The sequence below is a fragment of the Suncus etruscus genome, chromosome 2 (assembly GCF_024139225.1).
Source record: "Suncus etruscus isolate mSunEtr1 chromosome 2, mSunEtr1.pri.cur, whole genome shotgun sequence".
Lineage (NCBI taxonomy): Eukaryota > Metazoa > Chordata > Mammalia > Eulipotyphla > Soricidae > Suncus > Suncus etruscus.
This window is the reverse complement of record NC_064849.1, coordinates 109,919,635-109,934,680: the sequence shown is the minus strand read 5'-3', so window position 1 is coordinate 109,934,680 and position 15,046 is coordinate 109,919,635. Positions and strand designations below refer to the sequence as shown.

The following is a 15,046-nucleotide window of genomic DNA, read 5'->3' as shown; positions in this document are numbered from 1 at the left end:
CGGGAAGTATTAAACAGTCAATTGACTCAGACCTACAAAGGAGATCACCTTGACACAAACACTAACTTTATGACCAATACAATAGAGTAAGGAGAGGGCTAAGGAGAATCCCCCACTACAATGTTCTACGAAAGAGCTGGTTAGATTTTTCTCCCCGCCAGCGAAAAGCAACTTTATCACCCCCAACTCCATCCCTAAATCTAGGTGCCCGCTTTGGGTGGAGTGTGGGGATGGTTTTCTTTTCAGAAATGTTGCTTATTGTTACTTTTGCAGCAGAAAATTAGCAACTATACATTACATAACGTATATTGGTCACTCTTTCAAGAAACTGACTGCTCAGATAGTTTAAGCGCAGTAATGCTTTTTCAAAAGACAGACGTGAGAGCCACAGCGCACACAGCAAACAGCAGTCTTCCCCTCCTTCCCCTCCCCGACCCCATTCCCTGTGAACCAACTTCTCTGTCTACACTTCTGAAGTCTCCAGGAGGTGTGGAGAGATCCTCCATCACGACTGGGGACATTGTAAGCTGTGAAGTTTATGTTTGTGGCGCCTGGGCTCAAACAGCCATTCAGTGGCTTGCTTGGTTATCAAGAAAACAACAATCAGAAAGGCTCAGTAAACAATCTGCTGCCAGCGCCCAGAATTAACTACTTGCGTTTTAGTTTGAAAAGAAAAAAAAATAACCCGCTCACACTGTACAAGTTAATTGTTTTCATTTTAAATAGGCTAGATCTCAAGGTTTGGCGCCAGTTTTGAAAAGTAACACTTTTAAAAGAAAGGCATACAATTAATCCCTTCACTCTTTCTCCCAGCACCTCTAAAGAAAACTTGACCTGCTTTGTTGAGAACTAATCTTTAATTGTTGATTAGCAGAGAGGAAGTAAATAGTCCTTAGTGAATAGAACTCAAGTATAATTTGGATTACAAATCTCCTTCACAAAAGATGACTAAACTGAACTTTACAAATAAGAAAATAAATACTTTATGCTTAGTTTACTTTTTCTAGGGGTGAGATTAACACCCCTCCAAGACCCAAAGTGACTGCATTTTATTTAAACTTTGTCCTTCTGGTGGTTTTGATTAGGGTTTTAGCATTTTTTTTTTTTAAGGAAAAAGAAAAGGCTAAGTAAACCCACATACGACTTACAAGAGAACATCAATGAAAATGATACGATGGCTTAAAAATTCAAGGTGCTGGGGACTGGAAAGCACTTCTAGGTTGGGTTTTATTTTGTTTTTTTTTTTGTTTGTTTGTTTTGTTTTTAAGCATATTGTCATGTTGGCTGGCAGTCAAAAGGATAAGATAGACCAGAAAGGAGGTCAACACGAGATTAACAAGTTGTTCAGGGTGAATAGCAGCAGAGTACCACAAACTCACCTATCTGATCCCCAATTACATAAACGTTGCAAATTGGTAAGTGGGTGCACACACCTTTATGGAATCTCAAATCAGCAGGACAGTTATTTCAATGATGCAAAACCTCTCTTCAAATAAGATTCGTATAATCTAGGTTTTTAAAAAATTTTTTCTGGGGGCGAGTATCCTTTCCATTTGATGAGAGCAGCAAGAAACTGAAAAAGATGCGACTGGTAGCTCTCAATTAAGAGAAAGAAAGGGCAAGGCCTTTCTTGAAAAATAGTTACTGTTAGGAATCCCCAGTTTTAAGGAGAGTGCCTTCGATGTTTTTAGCAGCATTAAATTTTAGCTTACAGAAGCTGAAGGAAATGAGTCATAATGTCCAGAAGGAAGAATTCAGAGTAATAACGGGAGGGAGGATCAAAGATAATAGCAAATAGGAGGAATTTCATGAGTTGAGAACAGCTCCAACCCCCAGTCTCCAGAGGTGTGCAAGGAAAGGCAGAGCATGTGCAAAGGATGGTTTGCAAACAAGAAGACATTTCAGCTACACATTTTAAAGCACATGCTGAGGAGTCTAGAAGCGAACACACCTTTCTATGAATAATACAATAACTAGAATGTTATCGATCCATCAATCCATCCTCAGCCATCAGGCAACAAATATCTTGAATATAGCAAGTGAAACCAAATCATTCATCACTCCCTTTCTAAATTACTGTACTTAAATTCAAGCTGTGGACTTCAGAAATAGACTGACATCTATATATGTAAAATATCACCCTATTCCCACCCCCAACCCTGATGTCAGAAAGGCCAGAATGTAAAAAGAGGGGACCAATCTTGAGAAGTGCCTCTCTTAAGCCCCTTGCCTTTCATTCGAACCTGAATTTAGTTTATTTTTTCATCTCTAAGTAACTTTTTCGGAAATGTAGCAGAAGCTATAGTATCAAAATGAGGGGTTTGGGGCAGAAAAATTTTTAAGTAACTTTGAACATTAATTTTACAAGTTTTGGGGCAAAATTCACGTTAAATCTGCCTTCCTTCCTTGCAATTAACTGGTTAGCTAACTCATCAGGTAGGGTGGTGAGAAAACAGGAGAAATTAAAAAGAAAAAAATAAGAATCAAGAATAGGAAGCCCAGAATCAAGTCCAGAGCAAAATTTAGAGAAAGGAGAGAAAAGAAAAAAAAGAAAAGACGAAATGGGGGGGGGCACTTCCTGGGAGAAGATCCTGTGAGATAAAACATAACTCCTGTTTTTTCTCAACAGACATCTATAAGCCATTATTACCACCGCCAAATTATTACCCCTCTGTAAGAATTAGACACAACAATCAAAGTAATCAAGGGCATGTCTAATGCACTGTAACATTTTCAATGCAAAGTTTGTTTTCTCTCTGTCCCCACACTGTAGCCTGTAATTAACCCGTTATGTTGAACGTTGCAAACAAAAGCCTAATTGAGGTTCCTTTTCCGACTTTGGAGAGGGTGAGAGCGACAATTCAGCCAGGGAGCCCTTTCCTCCGCCCAGCTGGGGGTCAGGGTTGGGAAGGTGCTCCTGCCATTAGACAGGTTCAAGGTACCACCAAGACACAGGTTAAGGGCACGTTAGTTTTCCAATTTATTAAGATTTGTCAGATACGCCATTGTACTCAAACTTAGGAATGAATTCCACTTCTAAATTTAGAGTCAAAAAGTAGCATTCCTGGGGGAGTGGGGAGAAGATAAAAGAATAATGATGTGTGCTCCTAACCCTCAGAGCCACAAAAAAGTTTGATTGCTAGAAGAATCACTTCTTCCTCAAGTATAGGTTCTCGCACTTTAGCATTGATAAATAGTACAGATTGGGGGGGGGGGCTGGGAACTGGGGTTGAGGATGCAGGGAAAGGCAGTCCTCCCCAGCCTAACTCTTGTCTAAGCACCAGCGCTTGGGCATTGCGGGCCACTGGATGCGGCCCCATCCCAGGAAAAGGCCCCCCCCCCACCACCACCACCACCACCACGGGCTGCCTGAGCTGCTGTAGCGAATCCTCTGCCCTGAACTTGCTTCCAGCCGGGTTTCGGATCTGGAGCAGGGGAGGGACGAAGAACGGTAGGAGAGAGTGGAAGGGCTAAAAAAAGAAAAAAGAAAAAGAAAACCCGCAGGCTGCTCTGGGAACTGCTGAGAAAACTCCCCTTTCAGCCTGTTCTTCCTGCGCAAATAAAGCGGCATTTCTCAATCTGCTTGCTGACAGCCGCCACTGGTAAATAATGGTCATACCTCACTGGCACGGAAGAAAAGTTTCTCTATAGCCAGATCTTGAAATATGGGTCATTTCAACAATCCTTAACAGGAGATGTTGGTCTAAAGTATTTACTCGAAGAAAATAAAATAGTGGCTCGATCCAAACCCATTTTCAGCAGGACTATTTAGGGGTGGGGCGGTAGGGCAAGGAGACAGGAGGGAAGAAAAAGGTGGTCTCCACCAGAGTTGCATGTCATTTTCAAAAACCCGGTAATATTATCACAGTTGAGAACAAGAGTTTCCAAGCAATGTTGATCCAATTACTGAAATGCAAACTCCTAAATTCCACCTTAACTGTTTGCGATGAAATATCATACCCTATGTGAACCTGTTTACCCCAAATAACATGCAGTCTTTAAATTCAGGCATTTTAACCGCTTAGATGTAAATATATAAAAGAGGAACCCTGGATCATTGCATTTATTTATTTATCTATGCCAAACGTTTATTAGTGAAATAGACCTGAAGATATAATTCTACATATGGCGCTTTGATTTCACATAATATTTAAGAAAAAAGACAAAAACACATAGAATTAGACATAAATTCAAAGACCACGGTACAACCTTTATCGTCTTTTTTTTTTACTTCAGCAAACAAAAAATAATGTCAAATGACATGAAAAGTGGCAAGTCTTCTGACAATAAATAATAAATTACTTTATAATTTTTGCAATGCAAGAGCAAACAAAAAAAAGTTTTCCTTTTTTTTTTCCTCTTTATTTCCAGAGAGCGAGAAAACAGTCATTTTAACCAATAACTATACACATCTTTGGGGGGAAAAGTTCTTGGACAGACACAAGTCAAACACAGTCCCGAGAAGCTTGTGGCAAAATAGAGGTAACCTTGTTGCAATGCTTTATAAATTGGTTTTTAAATATGGATTTAAAAACCTTTAAAGTCGCTTCAGACTTCTTGATAGAGGATGGATCTCAAAAAAAAAAAAAAATGTGGAGAGGGATAAAAGAAAAAAAAAAAGAAAAAGAAACCTGCTACAGGACATGCTAAGAGACCCAGGATTTCAATAAACCCCTTGTTAAAGTCAACTAAAAACATCACAAACCAATGCAGCTCCTCCACTTTTCTCCAAAAACTTTCAGCCACGGAGGCCATTTTTCCTCTTCCTGCTCATTAGCTGGAGCTCCTGTTTGGCAAGGCAATGACCAATATAGAAACAGCACCATTCAGATTAGGCTGGACTAGAAAATTCTTTTTTCTAGATGTGCAGTGAAATGAAAATGTTTTTTTTTTTTTTTTGAGATCCTTGAATATAAATCCTCTACGTTTTAAAAACGTCTTTTTAAAATTTTTTTTTCAGTACTCCTAAGGTCGTTGGATAGCATTATGTTGGGTTTGGGTTTTGCTTCTTCTTGTTGTTGTTTTCTAAATTCTAGTAAAATCCCATGATTGTCTTCACAGTGTTGCTACCATATCACCTTGTCATGAAAACAGACTTCGTGCATTTCATGGAGCATTCAATTCTCAATTCAGTTTTCATTGACTGGGTTGTTAAATACTTTTGTTTCGGAGTTCAGCATTATAATTTCCCACTTTCTCCAACAGGGAAAAAAAATACTTCTGAAAGTGTTCCTCACGCCTCAATAGGACTTGCTACCATGCTGTTAGGTGTATCTGGGAGCTGAGAGGACATAGATGCCACTTCACTGCCAGTGGAATTAGAGCCTGGTCCTCCTTCAGAAAAATTGACCTGCACAGAAGGTTGAGAAATGAATAAAGGTTGTTGGGATGGGTCTCAGAAAAGGATTATGAACTTTTCATCTGTGTGGATGTATGACCGAGTGTCTGGGTGTATAGAAATGAAGAGATATCTGCATATATAATTGAATTGTAACTGGCTTAAAGTCTGCGAGAAGAACTTGCAAAGAAATCCTCTCCATTCTCTATCTTTCAAGATATCTGTTTTAACTCAGACAGAATTCCCAACATTATGTCACATTCAATTCGTTAAGGATAAATGTGTTTCCCCTCATAACATGGCATCACAACTGTAACTACCCTACATGCTTGAATAGAAAATTAGCCTGCTGGTTACATGTTGCCCAGAGAGTAGGCTAGCTCTGTCTCTAGGCATCAAAGCCTCTCTTCTGGAGTTGGAAAATCTATAACAGGCTCAGATGGAGTGAGAGCAAGATCCAGAGGAGGCTCCTCAGAGCAATGATTAACTCCTCACAGGGTTCACAAAGACAGCCTTTTCGCCCCCTCCTTTTGGTTCCTGCAGTCTCTGGGCCTCTCTCTCTCCCTCTTTTTCTCCTTCATTCTCTCCTTTAGACTAAAGACCTATTATATTTTAATGTCTCAGCATTATAAATATGTGGCTCTTTCTTTTAAGCTGAGAACTTAAGGTATTGTTGTAAACCTTTATCAGCCCTCAGCCCCTCCTGTCTTCTACCTGGGCTGCCTTCCATGTTCTCATCTGACACTAAAGTTGCAGAAGGTGCAAACACTTGGCTGTCCTCAACCCTCCCCTTACCTGCCCCTCTTATGATCCAGGTTTTGCTCAAATATCTCATAAGATTAACCTGACTTAGACTAAGTTCTTTTCCTTAATTCCAGGGTATAGCTTCCTTTCTACCCTATTAAACCTTCCCACTGAGTTCAAGGGACTTCTCAAATTTGTCTGATTCCAGCCTGCCCCTAGAAACAAAAACCCAGAGGCCAAGCCCTTTTAACCACTACCTCGGGTCCATTACCTAACTGAGAAAGACAATGCCTTTCAAGTAAATTTGAGGGGTAAAAAAATAACCTCAATTAAAAAAAGTTCTTTTTTCAAAGGACAAGAACAAGTTTTTTTTTCTGTATTTAATGTATAGAACAAGGATCTATAGTGTTATTTACTACTTATAAAACAGAAAAAATTGAGATGTGTAAATATATATCAGAGGACATATTTAATCATCTTATCTTGGCTCTTAATCCTCTCATAGGCTAAAGGTGAATTAATTTTGCTCCTCTAAATGTGTAAAACACTAATATTAAAACATGATTTCACATACTCTCTAATCAAGACTGTAGACTAGAACATCTAACATCATACACTTATAACTATTTAAATAGCCCACATTTTAGAATAAGCTCTTTCCAGAAAAGGAAACAGTGAGAGAGAAAAAAAACTTAACATTTCCATCAATAGTATTTTGGAACAACTATTCTGTCCCTAGACATATACCTGCTGCCCATTGATCTCATTGATCATGCATTAAAATACTGAGCATTATTACAATCACCTTAATCCAGGAGCTGAGAAGGGAATGAGTTTTATTAACTCCTAATCACAATACCAGGTGATCTCTAAAGTTCCTTGCAACTCTGAAGTCTAAGATTTCTGATTTTACAGTTGCGAACAACTTCCCTTATATGTCCTAAGTACCTTGAAGTCCTCAAAATAAGCCATCAGGTTGATAGAAAAAATTCAAGCAACTTAGTCAAACTATGCACTTTTCCTGAAGCAGGCACATAAGAAGTTTCTTTTTACAAGCTTCCTTCCATTGCTCCAGAACTGGGTCAGGGAGGCAAATTCTCTCCACTCCCCAGAATCTTTCCAGGTGTAATCCTTAAAGGAGACTTTCCTGACCCCTCTCTCCCAGTGCAGACACTTACCAGTTGCTGAAAAGCAGGTTGATCGATGTCACTCTGCAAGGCGAAGTCACTCAGTACTTTCCAAGGTGGTTGGTAACTTTGCACCTCCACTTGGTTCGCCTGTAAGCCACCATCGTGTCTCTCGGGACTGGCGGCCACCATAGGAGTTCCTGTCATCCCCTGGATATTCTGTGAATAGGACCCCCAACCCCAACATGTTAATGAGCAAACTCCCTCCTTCCATTGTCTGCAGAGGCAAAGTAAATACACCCAGGAATTATCTTATCTATATGATGGCCTTTATTGACTCAGTTAATCTGTTGCACATATGGATTTAAGCTGGAGCTCAGTTTGGTCCTAGTATAGTGTTTTATTTTTCTGCTTCTGTGTGACTTTCTCTTGGACCTTCCTGAACCTTGCTAAACCAGATTCTGCAACTTTATTCTTCCCCTTAGACTCACACTCATCCTAATTCCTCTTTTTCTTATTTCTCAAGCCCTTGCATCCTAAAACTAGGATAAGAGACTCTGCAGCCACTTAAAAGGGGTTTTCTGGGCATCCTGGGTTACAGCATTTTGTCCTGCCAGCTGCTCTGCAGAGTCAAGCTCTACCCTCAGCATTGGGATATAGTGATTTTTACGCTGTAATGCACTAAACAACTTAGGATCCTGACTCAATCCGGGCTGGCCAGCCACATTTAATGACAGAAGTTTTTACAGAACTTAAAAATAAAGCCAAAGCAGTAAAAAAAAAAAAAAAAATGAAACAAAAGACAAAAAGGAGAGCCTTTCACCAGGATGCCTTTCAGGTGGGGCTTCTTGACTTGGGACAAGAGTGGAAGACAGTTTCAGAGGCCTAAAATGTCCTGGGGATCTGAAGGCTCTATAGTGGGCCTGCCCAGATCCTAAGGAGGGAAGAGGCTGGGCACAGAGGGACACCCTCACAAAAGCAGGAGCAGGGATTAACTAGAAAGCCAAGATGTTGCTTGTCTTCCCCATGAGAAGAAGATCCATCCTCAGGAGTCTGGTATAAGGAAGCCCAAGACTTTGCACACTATGCTATAAAGTGACAACAACATCTTTCTAGTTTAGCAGTTAAACACTGGCAGGACTGAGGGCCATGACTCTCGCCCATGAGAGCTGTGAGTGGAAGGTCCACCCTATGGCTAGGCCTTCTCTTCTGGTCATCCCTTCTAGATATAGAGGGGAGAGAGAGGTCCCCTGGTTCAGTATCTGATTCCCCGGTGGAGAACTCGGTGGAAACTGTTCATAAGACCACTATGGGGAAGAAACTGGTAGCTGGTACCCACCCACCACTTGGCAGCAGTAGGCTACCTTTTGGCAGTTCCTGCCAAGCCATGGGACCACTCACAGTTTTGTCATTGGGCTGCTGCTGCTGGAGTTGCTTCATCATGATGCTTCTCTTCTTGTCCTTGCACCTCTTGTTTTGAAACCAAACCCGAATCACACGGGGGCTGAGGCCTGTCATCTCCACCAATTGCTCCTTCATGAGAGCATCAGGCCTGGGGTTGGCAGCATAGCAGGTTCTCAAGGTGTGCAGCTGCTTTTCGTTCAGCACAGTCCGCACCCGGGTGGTCTTCTCTGGCTGCTTGTGCACATGGGGCCTCAAGGCTGGCTGCCTGGCGGAGATGGGCTCGGCTGTGGGGCAAGGAGTGCCAGGAACTAAGCATGGGGACAAGGCCACTAGTGAGCCCTCATATTCCAGCTCCTGGACAAAGGCCCAAGCCTGGCAGCCTCAACAGACAAAGCCGGGGCTGCAGGGGTGGAAGTGAGGGGAAAGGGAGAAGAAAACCTTTTTCTAATCTCAAAGGTCAATGCTGAATAATCCAACAGGGCCTGAAAACAGTCTCAGTGTCAACACAGCATTAGCTGAGGGGCTCACATTGGCTCGGGTCCTTCCCAGGCTCAAGCTGGCAGAGATGGCATTTTTGTTAATATTCTTTCTCCTCCCTCTCTGCCTTTTCTCAGTTACAGTGACACTTCCACCCTTTCCAGATGGAAGTGATGGTGAAGCACGGTCCCAGGGAAGGAGGCACAGAACTGGGGGATGGGAGGTAGGTATCAGGTATGACACCAGTCTGTATTCTCCAGAGGACAGTGGAGTCTAGGAGCCACAAAAATGCTTCTATTTTAACCAGTTTGTTTTTTTTTTATCCTAGCACTCATTCTACCTGTGCATGGTACAGTTGAACTGGGAGGGCGGAAAGAAAACAAAAACTGTGTAGAGCCAGGCTGCAAACTCACACACTGACATCTGGGAAGGGACAATCTGTTGGCTCTTTCCTGGCTGTTTAGCTGTTGGTCTTTTCCTACTGACATGCACAGATTGCCAGGAAAGACTTTTGGCTAGGGTGGGGGACCTGTCCCAGTGCAAACTAGTCACCAATACCTCAGGATCCAATTATTACAACTGCCCAAAAATCTGATGGAAGGTGTTTACCACCAGAGTGGAAAAGAATGGAGTTTTGTACATATAAATGCTAAGGATGGATGTTCAAAATCAGGAAGCAGGTTTGGAAAGAATTTGCCTGATAACCCACCATGAGTGCAATTCTATTCAGCCCCCTTCCTGGAGGGAAGGACCCCTCTGACCAGCACCTTCTAGGGTATAAATCCTGCACCTACTAGGGCCCCCTAGGGTCAGGTCAACACTTATGGAGTCAATTTAGTGTTCCAGCAACAGACCTCCAAGATGAAATTCTCACCAAATCAGGTAGAATGGATGGTTTAAAGAGGCAGGTTCTCTTTAAAACGCAATTACGGCAGATTAGCTTAGTGACAGTTTTAAATTACAGCTCTGTAAGAGGCCAGCAAGATACCAAGACTGTATCTCTTCAGGTTCATTCTCTCACAAAAGGATATGGGTAAATTTCCAAACTGTTTTTTGAGGGCACTGGGCAGTACCACAAGGATAGGGATTTCTGCAAGCCAGTTGAGCTTCTTTTATTGGGTGAGAGGAGGGAGCTGGGGGGGGGGAGGGGACCCAGAGCTCCACCCCTTTAATTAGGCAGCAGCAGGGAGAATACCTAGAGGAAAGCTGAAAAGCCCCTTTACCCAGGAGTTGGAAGGCCAAGGTGAACTGGAAGAATTGTTTCGGGCGTGTATATGCATGTGTTCACTAGGGCTGTGCACGGTACCTTGATGCATACCCCATACAGATGGGCTGACACGACCTACAGTGGTGGGGGGAGGCATGGGGAATGTTTAACTACACCAAAGCTCGATGTACAAAACGCAGCCAGGTTGCAGACTGTCATGTCTGCTGTACCACCACTGTGGCTACTGCTACCAGTTGTGGCCTGGAGGATTGGGGGGTGGGGAATGTCCACGCCACTCGTGGCCTGGCCCCCGAGGCTGCTTTCCCCGGAACCTAGCCTCCCTCCGCGGCCGAGGAGTACCTGCCATTTGCAGCGGCCGCGCCGGGTGCAGGGGGCTGAGCGGATCGCCGGCGCCCAGACTGGCCCTTTCCACCACGTCGTGGTCTGCGCGGCAGAAGAGCCCGTCCTCCCGCAGCGCGAACTCGTCTCCCGGGATGAGCTGGCGGCTGCAGGCCACGCAACGGAAACACTCGATATGGTACACCTTGGAGCGGGCGCGCATCACGAAGTCGTTTTTGCTGAAGCCAATGCTGCACTTGGCGCATTTGATCCCGTACAACCTGCACGGGGGCCGGGCCCAGGGTAGAGAGAGAAGCACAGGGTGCAGAGGGGTCACTTCAGGGGGTGACTGACTGCTCGGGCTCAACACTGCCAACCAGCCGGCCTCGACGGCCCAAAGACGCGGAGATCTGCGCCAACAGACAAACCAGGAAGAGGAGAACGGAAAAGGCAGGTTTCTGCTCTTCCTTTCTTCTCTTCCAGGAACCTCAGTCTGCTGCTGAACTTGGACCATTTCATCCGCAACACCCAGGAGTTACGAAGGGCAACGGTTTGATGCTTTTAAAACCTGGGGTGCTGCTCTGGCGACTTAAAAACCTTTCCAAGGTTGGCAGGAAGGGCTGTGTGCAGGGGGCACGCACTATATTGTGCTTTGCCTCCTTGCCCCCGTCACTTTTGGCTGCAGATAAAAATGTTTAGACTCTGAAGCTACAGCAAGAAGTCCCCTTTCCAAAGAAATAAAAGATGCAGTAATGGGCAAAACTACCCCAGTTGGTTTGCAAACACAACCCCAAGAGCAGATTAACAAAATGAAATCTTTGAGGGTTTCCAGATCCCTTTCTGCACAGTAAGTACTTGAAGCTTGCAGCAGTTTCCCTAGCTAAAGATTTTTCCTCTGGCAACAATGTTAAAACTTCCTTTCCTTCCTTCCTTCCTTTATTATTATTGTTATTATTATTTTAATCTGTCTTGGTTCCTAATGTTTTTCAAGTCGATGACCCTTCTGGTTCAATTTCCTTGACTGCCTTGTCCAGTTTCCCCACCACCACCCCCCACAAACAACATCAACAACAACAACCAAGACCCGCATCTGTGGTGTTGCTAGCTAACCTTTCCTTATCGAGGTATTTGTCTTGTCCCTCACAACCCCAGTTGGATTTATTTCCCTGTCGGCCTCCATCTTCAGGAGTAAGATATAACAGAAAATGGGGCATTCCTAGCAAGAAGAAATAAGATTTGTGGAAAAGATACACACAAAAGAGGAACACAGGTTACACATATATTTAGAAATTGCAATGTTTGTTCTGTTTTCATTTATAATGGTTAAATTTGAGAGAGAAAGAGAAGAGGTGAAAGAGGAAGAAAAAAAGAAAGGGGGAAAGAGGAACGATAAAAGAGGTAATGCAACTGGCTTCTTCTACAAACATATGCCCCAAATCAGGGCAAATGTAATTGATCAAAACACCATCTCCATAGAGTAAAGGTACAGGGCGGAGGCATAGATGCCAAAGGGGTTCTCTCCAGAATCTTCTGTTCACACACTAATGCAGTAAACAATGAAACTATCTCATTTGTCAGAGGTTACAGGGTAGATTCAAAAGTTTTTCTTCCCTCCTCCTATACCGTGGGATCTTCCACTTAACAGGGTGAGGATTTCACCTTGCTGGTGACCAAACAATCTGGAAAATCCCTCCCTCTTCCCCAAGCTCCAGACATCCTTTATTTCCTCCCACTCTCCTTCCCCAACCCATAGAATTAATACCCCCCACCGTTCGATAGTATCCGTCAAGATTACACCATTTAACGATTTAAAAATAAAAATATGCCAGTCACCAAGTGAACAGGAAAAGAATCCTCACTGCATACTTATTTAATCCTAACTAACTTTAAAACAATCTCAAATCCATATTGCTGGCCAATAAAATGAAATCGAATACTACTTTAATAGTAGTGTTTTGTTTCTTGTTAACTCAGGTTTTTGTTTTCTTTTTTATAAAAAAAAAATTCATTACCGGCTTCTTAGGTAAAAATGAAAGTCTCTGACATAAATCTACAGGTCAAGGGAAATCCAAGATTAGAAAAGCATGAAGGTTATAGGGAGAACAAACAGAAAGAAAAAAAAAAAAAACCAACCCAGCTCCTCATGTGCGGTTGGTGTAGTATTAAGGGCAATTTACTCATTTTATCAGTTACCAGATTTTAATGTGAGAAAGAAAGCTGTTCAACTATCTAAATATACCAATTGTTCGTAGACAGATGATGGGCAATTTGATCTGCTTCGTCTAATTCATCAGCTCAGATAAGATAAGAAAGAAAAGACAGTCAGATGTTACCAAAGGGTTAATATTTAAAAAGATTAAATTTCCGGTCTTTTTTGGGGGAAAATTTGGGTTGGTTTAAACATTTTTTCCCAAAGGAACTCTTACCTTAAGTAAAAGGGATGATACTTATTTTACAGTACACAAATAAACTATCTCTGGATCAAACTTCTATTTTGCCTACAGCATCTTGACATCTCCCGAAATATTGCAAGTTGCCAGTGAAAAGGGTAAGAAAAAAATATATTGTGCAGACAATAAAAACCAATCTTAAAAGAAGCTTAGAAGCCCAATTTACTCATCTGGCATTTTTTCCCTTTAATTTTGGAAGGTGGAGGGTGAAAAAGGAAAATAGCACGAACATCCCAAATTGCAAGCACAATTTGCAACAAGCTGCAACTCTCCACAATGTATAAAAGCAACTACTGAATTTGAATATTTTCTTCCCCAGAAAAGTAAAATGAAGGGCCAAGTTTACTTATAATCACACACTTTCAGGGTAACTTTTACCTACGAAATTAAAACTTCGCAAAGGAAATTGGGAGGCAGAAAAAAAATCTCACAAAATTACGGAAGCAAGGTAAACGTTTGGGCTGGCGTACCTGATATAATCTCTCTTACAGTAGGTTTTCCCATCTCTAACAAAGCAGGTACAGCTCTCGTCCAAATACTGATTACACTCCGCACATTTCAAACATGCCGCATGCCATTCCAAATCCGGCGAAACCCTCAGAATATACTGATCGTGAATCTGATTGCCGCAACCAACACATAGGGAAATCAGACGTTTTTCTGAAATGAAAATAAATACATGATTGACTAACCGTTTACTTCCTACCGAGATAAACACACTTTTAGTGTCGTTCTCTTATAGGGCGTACTCCAGGAATTTTTCCCCTTTTTCTTGCCTTTAAAAAAAAAGTATTGCACTTTGGGATGGTAATTGAAGTGTGCCATCAAAACCTTGACTTTTTTTTAAATACATGCAAATGCAGATTGGAATAGTCTGCATTTGTAACAGCGCGCAATCAAACCAGTTCATTTTTTGCTATTCACAACCCCTCCCTTTCACCCATAATCTTTGGGAAAGATTATGGATAAGTCAAGTTAAAGAAAAGGTTTTGACTAGAAGCGTTAAGCGAACGCAGGATGTCTCTATTTTCCAAGAAGCATGCTCTTAAATAGCACATAGGACTGGATATTGTTCGCCAGAGCAGGCAGCAAGGCAGTTGTCACTCGTTTCTCTTTTGCAAGTCTAATGCTAATTCACATCTCCGGGTATGGTATGGACAGGCAGACCTTTGCAACAGCATAGCCTTCTCCAGGAGAGCTCGGGGATTACACTGGAGGAAAAAAAACATCGCTTTCGCTCCCAGCAGACAGGCTAGGATTTGGAAGGCTAATTCAAACTTTCGGTCCCATCAGTATTCCCCGAGATCAGAACCCACAGCAGGCATGCAGGCGTGGCGGCAGCAAACAGCAGCAGCCACTTTGGCTCTCCCAGGGCAATGACTACCAACTCTGCAGAGTCCTTGGCCAAACCCATGCCTGAGATAGATCTCGGCAGCACGCACACACAAAAATCAAAAGGAAAAAAAAAAAAAAAAAAGGAAAACAAAAGCTAGCACATAGAGTTCCCCCGCCCCCTCCAAGTAAAAGAGCCTCTTACTTTTTGGTGGATCTCCCATGTCTCCCATAACTGAAAGAGGGAGTAATGTCCACAGTGAAATGGTTGTTGGACAAGTTGGTGAACAGCCCAGAGAGAGAGGATGGATGCTGGAGTGAGGGCTTAAGTGGGAAATCGAGGCCCCCGGGGGTGGCCCACCAGGCTGGGGAGCGCCGCGCTCCAGCCGATCGGAGAGTCCGAGGGAAGCGGGCGGAGCTGGCGGAGCGGAGGCGCGGCGGCTCGGCGGACTCGGCGCGGCTTGGGGCACCTCTCCCTTATCTCTTACTCAAACTTCTCTGCTCCAACTCAGCTCCATCGCCATTGGTCTGACGCTGCGCGCGGGGACGTCAGGCGAGCGCCGCGCCCATTGGCTGCGGGGCGCGGGGCGCAGCGCTTCTGATTATCATATTTCAGCCCGCCGCCGCC

At 43.1% G+C, this 15,046-nt stretch overlaps 1 protein-coding gene across 1 annotated transcript; it reads right to left on the bottom strand.

The window, feature by feature from the left end:
• Positions 1 to 5,005: 5,005 nt before the first annotated feature.
• On the bottom strand, positions 5,006 to 14,651 carry ISL1 (ISL LIM homeobox 1). Its single transcript, XM_049768371.1, has 6 exons — positions 14,624 to 14,651; positions 13,557 to 13,746; positions 10,658 to 10,917; positions 8,611 to 8,897; positions 7,261 to 7,428; positions 5,006 to 5,350 (listed from the first exon to the last, which is right to left on the bottom strand). The coding sequence occupies exons 1-6, from the start codon at positions 14,649 to 14,651 to the stop codon at positions 5,234 to 5,236; spliced, it is 1,050 nt and encodes a 349-aa protein (XP_049624328.1). The 3' UTR covers positions 5,006 to 5,233.
• Positions 14,652 to 15,046: the final 395 nt, after the last annotated feature.